Source organism: Schistocerca cancellata, chromosome 3 (genome assembly GCF_023864275.1).
Source record: "Schistocerca cancellata isolate TAMUIC-IGC-003103 chromosome 3, iqSchCanc2.1, whole genome shotgun sequence".
Classification (NCBI taxonomy): Eukaryota; Metazoa; Arthropoda; class Insecta; order Orthoptera; family Acrididae; genus Schistocerca; species Schistocerca cancellata.
In genome coordinates this window covers 231,390,634-231,404,453 of record NC_064628.1, presented here as the reverse complement: position 1 = coordinate 231,404,453, position 13,820 = coordinate 231,390,634, and the positions used below count along the sequence as shown (strand labels likewise).

General features: G+C 44.5%; 1 protein-coding gene across 1 annotated transcript in view; it reads right to left on the bottom strand.

The window, feature by feature from the left end:
- Positions 1-12,365, bottom strand: part of LOC126176238 (uncharacterized) — a 400,926-nt gene extending 388,561 nt beyond the window's left edge. The window contains exons 1-2 of the mRNA XM_049923383.1: positions 12,333-12,365; positions 11,991-12,146 (exon numbers count right to left, since the gene is read on the bottom strand). Of these exons, the coding sequence (XP_049779340.1) occupies positions 11,991-12,146; positions 12,333-12,365 (189 nt within the window). The remainder of the gene's footprint in view (positions 1-11,990; positions 12,147-12,332) is intronic.
- Positions 12,366-13,820: the final 1,455 nt, after the last annotated feature.

Here is a 13,820-nt window from a genome sequence, read left to right as displayed (position 1 = left end):
AGTATTAAATTCAGAAAGTGCTCAGTACCATTATAGTAATCTGAATTAATTTGCATGTTAATAATGTTCTGGCACAATTTTTTCGTACTTCATTTACTTACTTCACGTGTTTTAGAATTTACTCGATCGAGCTTTTTGTAGCCCGGTATGCAGTATTTCGGCGTTGAACATATTTCTGAGTTCAAGATTGTTTCATGTGTCGTTCACAAAAAGTTATATTAATAGCTTGATCAGATTAGGCAGTATAAGCCTGTACCGGTACGCGTTATTGTGTTGCTACGCCGTTTGCTTTGCCGTGTTTGTGTTATTTGAGTCACAACACAACTGTACAGATTACAGTACTAGTCTTTTTTCAGTATTTGGCCGGAAGAGTGCTTTTTTTCTTATTTGAAGTAACTTATTTTTGAGTCGGAGAGGGAAATTTGCGTTTCATACTCGCGACACTTTTGTGTAATATTAAATGCATGTGTATGTTAAAATTACGAGAACCACCTTTGGGGTAAGTAGTTATGCAGTGTAATTGTGCACAATGGACTACCGACCATACTGTATAGACTGTTATTTCTTTTTCAGTTTTGACAAATACTGAACATATCTACCGTTCTATACTCATAGCGGTTGGCACTGCAGTTTATTATAAGTCGCACGTATTATTTTACTTAAATTTAAGTAGGAGAGGAGGTCGTCATTTTTAGCAGTAGATGTACACTTTTCCATCTCATTTCGATTGTGTTTTGGAGGCTATTGTCTTATTTACGAACAGTTACGCTTACAGTCACATGGTCGTTGCGACTTAACCGACTGGGATGTGGAGGCGTTATACACTCCTGGAAATTGAAATAAGAACACCGTGAATTCATTGTCCCAGGAAGGGGAAACTTTATTGACACATTCCTGGGGTCAGATACATCACATGATCACACTGACAGAACCACAGGCACATAGACACAGGCAACAGAGCATGCACAATGTCGGCACTAGTACAGTGTATATCCACCTTTCGCAGCAATGCAAGCTGCTATTCTCCCATGGAGACGATCGTAGAGATGCTGGATGTAGTCCTGTGGAACGGCTTGCCATGCCATTTCCACCTGGCGCCTCAGTTGGACCAGCGTTCGTGCTGGACGTGCAGACCGCTTGAGACGACGCTTCATCCAGTCCCAAACATGCTCAATGGGGGACAGATCCGGAGATCTTGCTGGCCAGGGTAGTTGACTTACACCTTCTAGAGCACGTTGGGTGGCACGGGATACATGCGGACGTGCATTGTCCTCTTGGAACAGCAAGTTCCCTTGCCGGTCTAGGAATGGTAGAACGATGGGTTCGATGACGGTTTGGATGTACCGTGCACTATTCAGTGTCCCCTCGACGATCACCAGTGGTGTACGGCCAGTGTAGGAGATCGCTCCCCACACCATGATGCCAGGTGTTGGCCCTGTGTGCCTCGGTCGTATGCAGTCCTGATTGTGGCGCTCACCTGCACGGCGCCAAACACGCATACGACCATCATTGGCACCAAGGCAGAAGCGACTCTCATCGCTGAAGACGACACGTCTCCATTCGTCCCTCCATTCACGCCTGTCGCGACACCACTGGAGGCGGGCTGCACGATGTTGGGGCGTGAGCGGAAGACGGCCTAACGGTGTGCGGGACCGTAGCCCAGCTTCATGGAGACGGTTGCGAATGGTCCTCGCCGATACCCCAGGAGCAACAGTGTCCCTAATTTGCTGGGAAGTGGCGGTGCGGTCCCCTACGGCACTGCGTAGGATCCTACGGTCTTGGCGTGCATCCGTGCGTCGCTGCGGTCCGGTCCCAGGTCGACGGGCACGTGCACCTTCCGCCGACCACTGGCGACAACATCGATGTACTGTGGAGACCTCACGCCCCACGTGTTGAGCAATTCGGCGGTACGTCCACCCGGCCTCCCGCATGCCCACTATACGCCCTCGCTCAAAGTCCGTCAACTGCACATACGGTTCACGTCCACGCTGTCGCGGCATGCTACCAGTGTTAAAGACTGCGATGGAGCTCCGTATGCCACGGCAAACTGGCTGACACTGACGGCGGCGGTGCACAAATGCTGCGCAGCTAGCGCCATTCGACGGCCAACACCGCGGTTCCTGGTGTGTCCGCTGTGCCGTGCGTGTGATCATTGCTTGTACAGCCCTCTCGCAGTGTCCGGAGCAAGTATGGTGGGTCTGACACACCGGTGTCAATGTGTTCTTTTTTCCATTTCCAGGAGTGTACATTGTGTTGCATTATAATATTTTCCTAAACATACTACCATTCTGGAGCCATTTACCAATATGCAAGAAAATATATGCATAGAAAAAGAATTATGCCTAGTGGATACGATTGGCAGAAATTTTGTATTTACCGAGCTGGGCTCCTTAGAGATACTTGACTCACACACGAGTCGGAATCTCACTGCAAGCACTTCATATCTTACTCTACCGTGCGAATTGTCACATGAGCCATTTCTCACACTAAGACGCACCCAGTATCCGGAACTTCGCAACCATATGAGAAACGGCAGTGATAGTTGACGACTTTTAACACTACAAGGCGCGAATTCTTACTCCGTAGCTCCAGTCCATATATGTGCTGCATTTTTCGCAAAGCCAGTAGGCGAACTACCATAACAAGCAGATCTGATGGCCACGATCTATAGTGTGGCATCTTTCAGTGATTGCAGCCTGGTTCAAAAATGGTTCAAATGGCTATGAGCACTATGGAACTTAACTTCTGAGGTCATAAGTCTCCTAGAATTTAGAACTACTTTAACCTAACTAACCTAAGGACATTACACACATCCATGCCGAGGCAGGATTCGAACCTGCGACCGTAGCAGTCGCGCGGTTCCGGACTGAAGCGCCTAGAACCGCTCGGCCACGGCGGCCGGCTATTGCAGCCTGACGCTTGGATATTTTTCTGTTGATGTTCCTAATAGCATCTTCGGAAATGTGTGCTGGAATTCAGTGTACATGATAGGGTGTCTACTAAAAAGTGAAAAATATGGTAGCTTTTTACAATGAGTAAACATTTAATGTGATCAGTCATTGTAGTAACCAAGGGTTTATAGTGTATTTCACTGTAGATCTTTGTGTCATGCATTTTTGAAAACCACATAACAAACCTTTAAGATTGTTTTTTCTTTTGATATTAGAACCGCTTGCTCTCAGAAATGATCGTGATGTAGCGAGACTATAGAGGCGTCTACTGTTGATTCTCATGCGAGGGCTTACTGTAAAAGCCTTTTTCTTGCACCGCCCCCAATTGCATAGTAGTCGACGGAAGGTAAAACTCTAAGCAGCATTCCGTTTTAACGTCAGATAACAGCACAGAATACACGAGCAGCATGTGGCGACAGTTATCAGTTACATAATATTTTACCAATATTCTTGTTTCTGCAGTCGACCTGCTTGCATAGTCTAATGCGTGCCGGCACCGTAGTTCAGAGCGTGTTCGGTCAGAGACTTGCCTGCTCTCTGTTATTAAAAATCTGAGTAAAGGGTTCAACAATGAACCTCACTGGGTGTCATAGGATGTTCGCCACGACCAAATACAACGGAAAAAAAGCGCAATGTGGTAGCTTGCGAGACGAGGTGAACCAGACCCTAGATCGAATCCACGTGGTTGACTAAAAACGTTGGTGTGCTACACCATCCAGCCTGCGTGTACTTTCTTTCCTCTTTATTTATTTATTTTTTTTACACTCGTTTAGGCAAATGGTGGTCTGGTCCCCAATTTTCGCCCTAGAAATAACGATATGAAGTTTATGCGATTCACAGACAGCTGACTGACACGCTCTCCTTTTCTTACATGTCCTGACAACTCTGGAAACATGTAGAGAATCCGGCGAAAAAGTTGAGTACGCCGGGATAAACAGTAAGAAAAAGGCCATCTTTACTACAGTCGAATACGACTATAGTAGGCGCCGGTTAGTTACCAGTTGTCCGACGCCTTTAAATTTATTTGACAAGCGATCCGCCTCGTATCGGACTGAGCCTTGCAAAAAATCTCCTGATAAATTCTCCGCCAAATATGTGTTCTAGGTGTTCATTGTTTTCTTGAAATCACAGAAGCCTTTTATTTACATTGCGCAGTTTCCAAACGAGCCACCAAACAGGTTTGCCAGAAGTGATAGCTGTTTTAGAGATCATAAACGACAGCGTGAAATTCTCTCGAGATTATATTCACTGTGTTCTTATTATGGTCGATGGACAAAAAAAGTAATCACCTGGCGTGGTGAAGTTACACTAACTTTCAGGTGCCTGTATAGAGAATGCACTGTTCAGAGTGCGCATAGAGGATACATTGCCTGACTCGTTCGACGTAAGATGACGCACAATAAATGTGGTGAGGAGGGCCGAGGTGGCCGAGCGGTTCTAGGCGCTAAAGTCTGGAACCGCGCGACCGCTACGGTCACAGGTTCGAATCCTGCCTCGGGCATGGGTGTGTGTGATGTCCTTAGGTTAGTTAGGTTTAAGTAGTTCTAAGTTCTAGGGGACTGATGAGCTCAGAAGTTAAGTCCCATAGTGCTCAGAGCCATTTGAACCATTTTTTTGGTGAGGAGGTAAACAACCACGTCTGTTTCGATACTCCACAAGCCACCTTACGCTGAGAGGCGTAGAACTACTCTTACAGGCCATATACCTGTATATTTACATCTGCATATCATTATAGCAACACTAAATCCATTTAGGATTACCATGAAGAGAGGGCTTGGGAAACCAGTATGGAGAATAGATAAGACACGCGCAGCTCAAATAAATCCTCCTGACAGCCTTTCCGGAAGGAAGGAGGGTGGTCTAACGCCCTGTAGAAAACGAGGTCATTAGGAACTGAGCACTAGCTAGTATTCTGAAAGGAAAGGAAGAAAATCGGCAGCACCCTTCCTAAGGAACCATTGTGACATTTTCCTGGAGTGATTTACAGATATCACAGGAGACCTAAATCTGCACGGCCAGTCGCGGTTTTGAACCGTCGTCTGCCCGAATGGGAGTCTAGTGTGCTAAACACTCCCGAAAACGAGTCCAGTGTGCTAACAACTGCGCCACCTTTCTCGGCAACTTTTCCAGTCCAATTACGATGACATTTTTTCAAGGGGGCCTTGTTAAAGTATATTCGTAGGATTATAACACTATTCATCTCATTCAAATATATTACAGCGGAAGTCATTATTATAAGGGGAGATCAAAAACTTCCCGTTCGAATGCCATAAAGTCCAGAATCGGTACGCCAATCTGGTAAAATCTCCGAGAAGACTGAGGTAGTCATTCCACCATCGCACCGGGTTGAAGATATCCCTTCGGTAAAACACGGTGTCCTGCAGTGTGAAGAAGTCCTTAACTGCCTGCTGCACATAAACGGCCGACAAGAATCAATGCCCTTCAAGGCCTTTTTTAAGGGACCAAATGCGTGACAATGGCATGGGGAGAGATCGGGACTATAGGAAGGGTGCTCGAGTATCCTCCACTTGTCCGTAATGGGTGAACCTGGTCTCCCAGATCGACCAGTCTTGTGTCGAATTGTGACCATCACAGAACTTAGCGCACCATTCCGCTACGGTGACTGTCGACAGACATGCTGCCCCATAAACATTTTTCATTCTGCTATGGATATCTACCGAAGTATATCTTTCGGTAGCCAAGAAAAGAAGAACAGCACGTTCGTCCTATTTGGATGCATTTGCTAATAACGTTTCTGCATTTACCGCACGCACTTCGGAAAGCCACGAATGTCATACTGATCCCATGCTTACATGTCGGTGCTCATATACCAGCAACGGAATCGCGTTACGTTGCATATGCGCTGCAACAGCGCCCTCGAACAAAAGCTTTTGGATCGTCCCTTACAGTACACAGTTTGGCTTAGCCTCGCGTCTGACGCACGGATGTTTCCTGCGTGCAGGTTACTGCCTAGTTGTCAAAATGTGCGAAGTGTAAAACTCAGATAAACAATACTGATATCAGGTGGTTTAATTAAGACGCAAAAGAGGCAGCAGGCACACTCATCCACTTGATGCAGCTGACAGTAAACGAATGAAAACACAAGAAGAATGTGTACCGATCATTATGTCAACCGTCTTTAGTTGAAAGTTTGCGTGAGAACGTAGATATTTCATCTATGATGATAATGATTAAAACAGTGGTTGCAGCAATGAAAAGGTAGCTACCGAGGGGCAAGCGGTACGTGAAATCAGAGCACTTGGTCACAAAATGTTCCGATCCACGTGTCTGTATGGTGTGTGGTGGGGCTCTGCGAATAGTATAAGTTGTAAATCCCCTGGGCTATTTACTTTAGTACTTTTAAACGATGTCTTGTGTACAGTACAGGCATTACTTGAATAAAAATTGCTTCATTTCTTTGCGTTTATTCAACTGTTGATGGTGTACGGAAGTCAGCCAGAAATTGGTTTTTGTTACTTTCTTCAAAAGTACCGTTACCGGTTTCGGATTTCTAACAATTCATCGTCAGACGGATTTTTTTTATGTTTTCATCAATACAGGTTATACATTGGTTTCCTGTCAGTTGCCGTGAAATGTCCATCTGGTGCATTTGTATTAGAAGGTTTCTTCCACAGAAATACATTCTCAAAGATGTTTGTATTATCACAGTCATAAAAGTTCCATTGCATCGTAAACCACTTTCGGTCGGTCACAAAACTAAAGTGGTTTAGAATGCAGTGCAACGAATTTCCAATTTGCACCACATCAAAACACATGGTGCAAATTGAAAATTCGTTTTGTGAACGAAAGAAAGATGTTTACAATGCAGTGAAACGTTTGTGACTGTGAAAATACATACATCCTTGAGAATGTATTTCATTGGAAGAAAACTGCTAATACAAATGTACCAGATGGACATTTCACGGCAACTGACAGGAAAACAATGTTTAACCTCTATTGATGAAAACATGAAAACAACTGTCTGATGATGAATTGTAAGAAATTCGAAACCGGTAACGGTACTTTTGAATAAAGTAACCTAGAAACAATCTCTGGCTGGTTGCCGTACATCATCAGCAATTTATTTCATATAATAGCCACGGTCTCCAACCATATCTATATATGACAAAATTGCATTTGCTTTTATTGTTGACTGAATGACAGGTGTGTGTTTCCATTTGTTTACGGCACTGTCGACTCCAGCAAGTGGACGAGTTACGTTATCGGTCCCGGCACCGAGCGCTAGTGTACGAAGGTCAAAGCCACTTCTGTGTAATGTTTTTAATGACGTCATTTTTTACGTTAAGGGTACAATGTGATACGTTTTTGAGCGGATGTTGTGGATAGGAAGTAGATTACCGAATAACAAAACACAGAATGGAATTCGTAACGAACAAAGTTAAAAGAATAACCATACCGGTTAATGTGCCCATGGTAGCTAAACAACTAATGCTTGGCAGAAAGTTATTTGGTGTGGTCAACTGAAAGTGGAAACTCAGTTTTCGGAAGCAGTCGGCTAACGTCACATACTGAAATCTTTTTTAGTGTTGTAACTTCGCGAAATCACGCCATTTGTACCTTCCGAGGAGACCAGTGACCATTCTTGCGGATTAGATTATATAGGTCAATGTTTTAGTCACATAATATATTACTAAAATTGATTAATGTTTTCGGCTTTTCAGCCATCATCAGAACTAAAAACTTACCTTTATGAAATACATGACACAGAGCTGTATTAATACTTCTTTATTACTGCTGCCACCACCAGTTTAGGTAATGTACCGTCTTATCCGTATAAATAAGATAAATATTACTCTCTGATTTACAAAACCACATATCTCATACAAAATCCTCACAGCTGGGCATACACAAGGTCTCTCTCCTGACAGTCTTCAGGAGCATTTTCTCTGGTGTTTAGGCAGATATTTGCAATTTTGTTTTTGCAACGTATAGCTGCAGTCAGCCCAAACAAATACTGTTCATCAAGTCTTTCATACGGTGCGCAGTGTCGATGGAAGGCGTTTGTTTGTTTCCCATTTCAGACATAATTATTTTTAAATTGGAATTTTACGTGCCCATTCGACAGAGCGGTTGCATTGAAGTTTAGTGCGATATTCGTTTTACCCCTATGTATTAACAGGGACAGTAAAATACGAGGAATAACCAGTACTGCTTCTGAGGTCATCAGTCCCCTAGACTTAGAACTACTTAAACCTAACTAACTTAAGGACATCACACACATCCATGCCCGAGATAGGGTTCGAACCTGCGACTGCAGTAGCAGCGCGGTTACGGACGCCGCTGATGGAGTATCGGTTAACCCTCGTGTTTTACTGTTCGTGTTAATACATATCGGTAGAACGAATGTCACACTAGACCAATCTAGTAGCTATCTATCGAATGGACACGTAAAATTCCAGTTTAAAAATAGTTTTGTTTGAAATGGGAAACAAACTGAAGCTTTCCACCGACGCCTGGCGTCGTATGAAAGACACGATGCACAGGATTTGTTTGGACTAACACCAGCTACAGATTGCAAAAACGAAATTGCAGATATCTGTCGAAATACCAGAAAAATGCGCCTGACGACCCAAAGGAAAGATAAAAGGGCAATAAGTGTTTTGTCTGTCGTTCTAATGGGCCATACCCTTTTTTGTGTCGAAGCACTTATTGCCTTTCTGTACAGGGTGTCCCAGGATAAATGGTCGATATTCAAGGATATGACAGCAATGATCATTCAAAGGAAAATATTAAGTTTGTGCTCTAAAATGCATAACGTATGAGCTATGAGCACTTATTCATAAGCGATACTATGAACCACATCTCTTCTACTGCAAGCTCTTTGCTTCCCATATTTTCAGAGTGGGTATTACGGACCGAAACAAGGAGAAAAACGTCCAGTAAACCTGCTTCTAAACTATCACGCTAGCTATGAGCACTTACTCATCTTCGGTACTCTAAAACACGTACCGACAGTTTTTTCGTGATTTAGTCGGTACTATCTCCTCCCAAAATATAGTAAGTGAAGAGGGTGCAGAGAAAGAGATTTGTTTCACAGTACCAAAGATGAAGAAGTGCTCATAACTCTTAACCCTCGCAGTACCAAGAGGAGAAGTACTTTATGATAACGACTAGAAAATATTTTAATGTGGACACTTACTTTATATTTTAAAATTTATTGTATATTTATTGTTTTTAATGAAATATTCTACAAGATTCCATAAATATTTTAATTTTTTCTGTAAGATCTAACACAAAAACTTAAGTATTGATAGAAGAAATTACTTTCCATAATAAATGTCGAATTCACTATTTTCACGTTCGCGACCTTACTTAGACATTAATATATTTTTAAGAAATATGTTGAGGGTAAAAGTCAACAACAGTTACCGAAATTAGCATTTTATAACTTCATAAAGCAGAGCCCCTCTCCCCCACTGGTAGTATACGTTATTAAGTGTTGATATTGTTAAGAACGTGCTAAAAATATTTTCAGGTGTTGAACTCCGTTTACACATTAGTATCTCTTTGAACTATATTGTTAATATAAGTCAACAACAATCGACGAATTCTTTTTTTTTTTTTCATTTTTTCGGGTGGGCATAAAGTATTTCCCCTCCCCCCGTCCCCTTGGCAATGTGCGGTATGAAAAATACGTTGGTATTGCTGAAGTTAAGGTATCATGTTAGAGCCCATGCTTACTAGACTCTTTTGCTTCGTATGATCGTTACTGTCATATCCATGAACAATTATTCCTTCTCCGACCTCCTATGTATGCACAACACTGCATAAATTTTATATGTAATATATGGCTCTGCGTGTCAGAAATGGTTATGACATCTGAGAAATGTTAATCTTTTTCATGCCTAGAAGATGGTACATTACCGGAACCACTAGTAGTAGTGCAGCTCTGCATCACGCATTTCATAAAATACGTTTAAATGCTATTGAAAGTCACCTACAAGAAATGTTCGTTACAAATCTAGCTGCGACACGTAGTCAGTACTGATCATGATCACGTGATAATCAGTTTTAATAAAATATCTACAAGAAACGTTCGTTACAAATCTAGCTGCGACTCGTAGTCAGTACTGATAATGATCACGTGATAATCAGTTTTAATAAAATATTATGCATCCGAGACACTGGCGTTTATAAAATGGTTCCAAGCACTATGGGACTTAACATCTGAGGTCATCAGTCCCCTAGAACTTAGAACTACTTAAACCTAACTAACCTAAGGACATCACACACATCCATGCCCGAGGCAGGATTCGAACCTGCGAACGTAGCGGCGTTTATAATGTAGCTGTTATAATTTACTTGTTTTAACCCTGCCGCTACTGTGGGCTTGTATGCGCTTCCTGCTACGCCGTTACCCAGATGTTGTGGACGTGTATATCCGCTCCACTTGGGTTTTGCTGCAGTGCTATGGACATCTGAATGCGTCCTGAGCCACCGACCTCTCGCCTTGCGGACGAGTTATTTCCATATGTCGGTAGCCGGCCGAAGTGGCCGAGCGGTTGTAGGCGCTACAGTCTGGAACCGCGCGACCGCCACGGTCGCAGGTTCGAATCGAATCCTGCCTCGGGCATGGATGTGTTGATGTCCTTATGTTAGTTAGGTTGAAGTAGTTCCAAGTTCTAGGGGACTGATGACCTCAGAAGTCCCATAGTGCTCAGAGCCATTTGAAACATATGTCGGTACATAAAGAAGTTTCGGATATTTGTCATACAACGTATGTGCCTCATTGGGTGCTATCATTTGCAAACCTTTGCGATGCGCAGGGATGTGAATTTAGATAGCTTATCTACATTTCATTCGGTGCAATGTATGAGTTAAAATCGACAATACGCAAAGATTACGCAATGCGTTTTTACCGCTACAAACTCTTTAAAATTTCGTGCAATGTTTTACGTAATTTAATGAAGCGCAGTAAGTATGACGGACAACGAAAAGAAATTCAGTTCCTTATCGGGGCAAGATATGAAACTGGAAGATGGAAGAAAATCAAAAATTTTTACTTAATAGTTTTCAAAAATCGGATGATAAGTATTTCGTATCGGTCGGAACGCCGTTTCTCAGTACAGGTACTAGCATTTGGCGAGCAGTATAGCCATAACAAAAGCTCGCCTTAGCACGGAATGCAAAGAGTATGTCTGTAGCAGCAAAAGGGTTAGCCACATTAAGCTGCGTTTCAGAGGTAACGTTTTAAGGGTGGTAGGACGTCAAACGGGCCGACTTGGAGCAGGAGAGGCACCACAGGACATTTTAATTTCCACTGTCTATACTTTTACAAATAAATTCATAAAACTTTGTCATCATGACCAGGAAGGATTCATAATTTACACTCTTAGCAGTGAAACTTCGAAAAGAATAACGAAATAATTTTTTTTACGTGCGAAATTTCATCATTTTTTTTTCACTTATTAATGGCAGCATTTGTTGCTATAGGTACACTTTTCTTCATAAGTAAGAGAGATCCTCTGATGAATTTTGCACAGCATGCAAACAAAATTTAAAGGTGTATGAGACTCTAGAATTTTCCAAATCTATTAAAAACTGTGGTAAAAATTGAGGTAAATAACTATAAAATTTGTGTTTTTTCTAATCATGAAGTTTAAAATATAACAGCTCATTCGTTTTTTCATAAATTAAATAAATTCTAGTGTTTCATACACTTGTAAGTATGGTATGTACGCTGTGCAAAATTCATCGAAGAATCTCTCTAACTTATGAAGAAAATGTACCTTTAGCAACATATGCAGCCATCAGTAAGTGAAAAAATGATGAAATTTCGCACGTAAAAAAAATTTATTTTGTTATATTTTCGAACTTCCACTGCAATGAGTGTGAATCCTGAATCCTTCCTGGTGATGCTGACAAAGTAATATGAATTTATTTGTAAAAGTATAGACACTGGAAATTAAAATGTCCTGAGATGCCTCTCCTGCTCCAAGTCGGCCCGTTTGACGTCCTACCCCCCTTAAGTGACTAGCAAGAAAGAGCGTCTGTGACAGAAGGAGTGTCGGGAGGTACCTGGTCGGAATGCGAGCCGCCGTAATGGGGGCCGCCGGGGGCGGAGGCCGAGGTGGAGGCGGCGCCCTGCAGGAAGCCGTCGACCCAGCGCGAGGAGCGCCACTGCATCTTCTGCACATTGTTGCGGCGCGGCGGCGTGCGCTCGGGGCGGATGCGCTCGCCCCAGGAGGCGGCGGGGGCGGCGGCGGCGTGGTGCTGGTGGCCCTCCGCCTCCACCAGCGGCGGCGGAGGCAGCGTCGACCTCCGCGGCTGCGGCTGCGGCTGGGCCGGCGGCGGCAGCGTCTGTTGCTGGCGGCGCCGCTCCCTGTCGGCGTCCCCCTTGTCTGCCTTCCGCTGCCCCACTTTGAGCAGCGTCCCGTCCAGCGAGGCGCGCATAACGTCTCCGTATCGCTGTCACGCCCACCTTGACACTGTTCGTACCGCGAGATCTGCTCTCGTAACGTAGACGCAGACACTCGGGATCTTTTTCACCCGGTCTGCTGCGTGGCCCAGATACACTGTGCAGATACCGCTGCCGGTTCGCTGCAGGGCGTCAACAGTCCGAATCCAAATTTTCCTTTCTGCCAGCAAGGTCTTTTCTGTAAGAGCAACACTTCGAGTTAACGACTACTGTAATATTTGATACTGAAAACTTACGGAAGAGGAGGGTTTGTGTCTTCCACTGAAATAGTTCGACTATTTTATTGACTAACGCGTGAAAATTTATCACCTCGTTATACAGCGCGACTCAAATGTGTGCAGGCACTACCGCGTTTCCCTTTAACACAATAGGACAGTCGCAAGACCAACTTGCACGTCTATAAAAATAAGTAAAGTCTTCAACGACGCAAACAGTTCTATCCACTGCTGGATGTGAGTCCACCGAACACCTCACCCTTCTCGGCTGACGTATGTCCAGTTACAAACTGACAGCCACCAAACGACGCCACACGACTGTTACTCACCAACTAACTGGTGCACTACAGAACCGCACAGAAACTGCCATATGCACGTCTCCGTCAAAAGAGCTTCGCCCCGCGACATAGTGTACCATGGGAACGCTGAAGGCACCACACAGTCCGTGTCGAGACACGCAACGTCGACGAACTGAACTGCAACACACTGAGTCCACAAATGCTGACAACTGGAGGCGAGTGTTATTATTAGCTGTCTGGAGGTAGCAGGATCCCTCAGCCGGCGATAGGTAAGTGCCGTCTCGGTAGGGACGTGACGAGCGATCTTCACACGGCGACGACGCTTCTTTCGTAGTAATAGCGTCGAGACGCCTCCGCAGTTGTCAGCGGACGAGGTTCCGCCTGCAGAAGGCGTCGGTGCGCGAGACGCGGCTGGAGGCGAGTGAAGCGGGGCGCGCGCTGCAGCAGCCTCAGCAGAGGAGCAGGTGGCGAGAGCGACTGGCGAGGAAGGCGTCCGCGCGGAGGAACACAGCGAGCAGCCGCCGACCGCTGACCCGCCACCTGCTGGACGGGCGGCGGCGGCGGCGGCGGTGCGGTTCAACGAACCCGCCTTTTCTGTCTGCGCTGACCCCGGAACAAGGTGCCGTGCCCATCAGCGTTTCTGCTTGCTTAGCGGTACCAGCTCGCCACATTTACATAAGACAATGCTCACTGCTTTCGAACAATTACTGAATCCGACCTTAAACTTCCCCATCGTGACTACTCAGCAATTCACACTTTCTGGTTAGCAGAGGCTTCATCGAATGACTTTCTACTTCTCTACCGTTCCACTCACAAACACCACACGGAAAAAACGAACACTTAAATCTTTCCGTGAGAGATCAGATTCCTCCTATTTTATTGCGGTGACCATTTTTCCCTGTGTAGATGGGAGCCA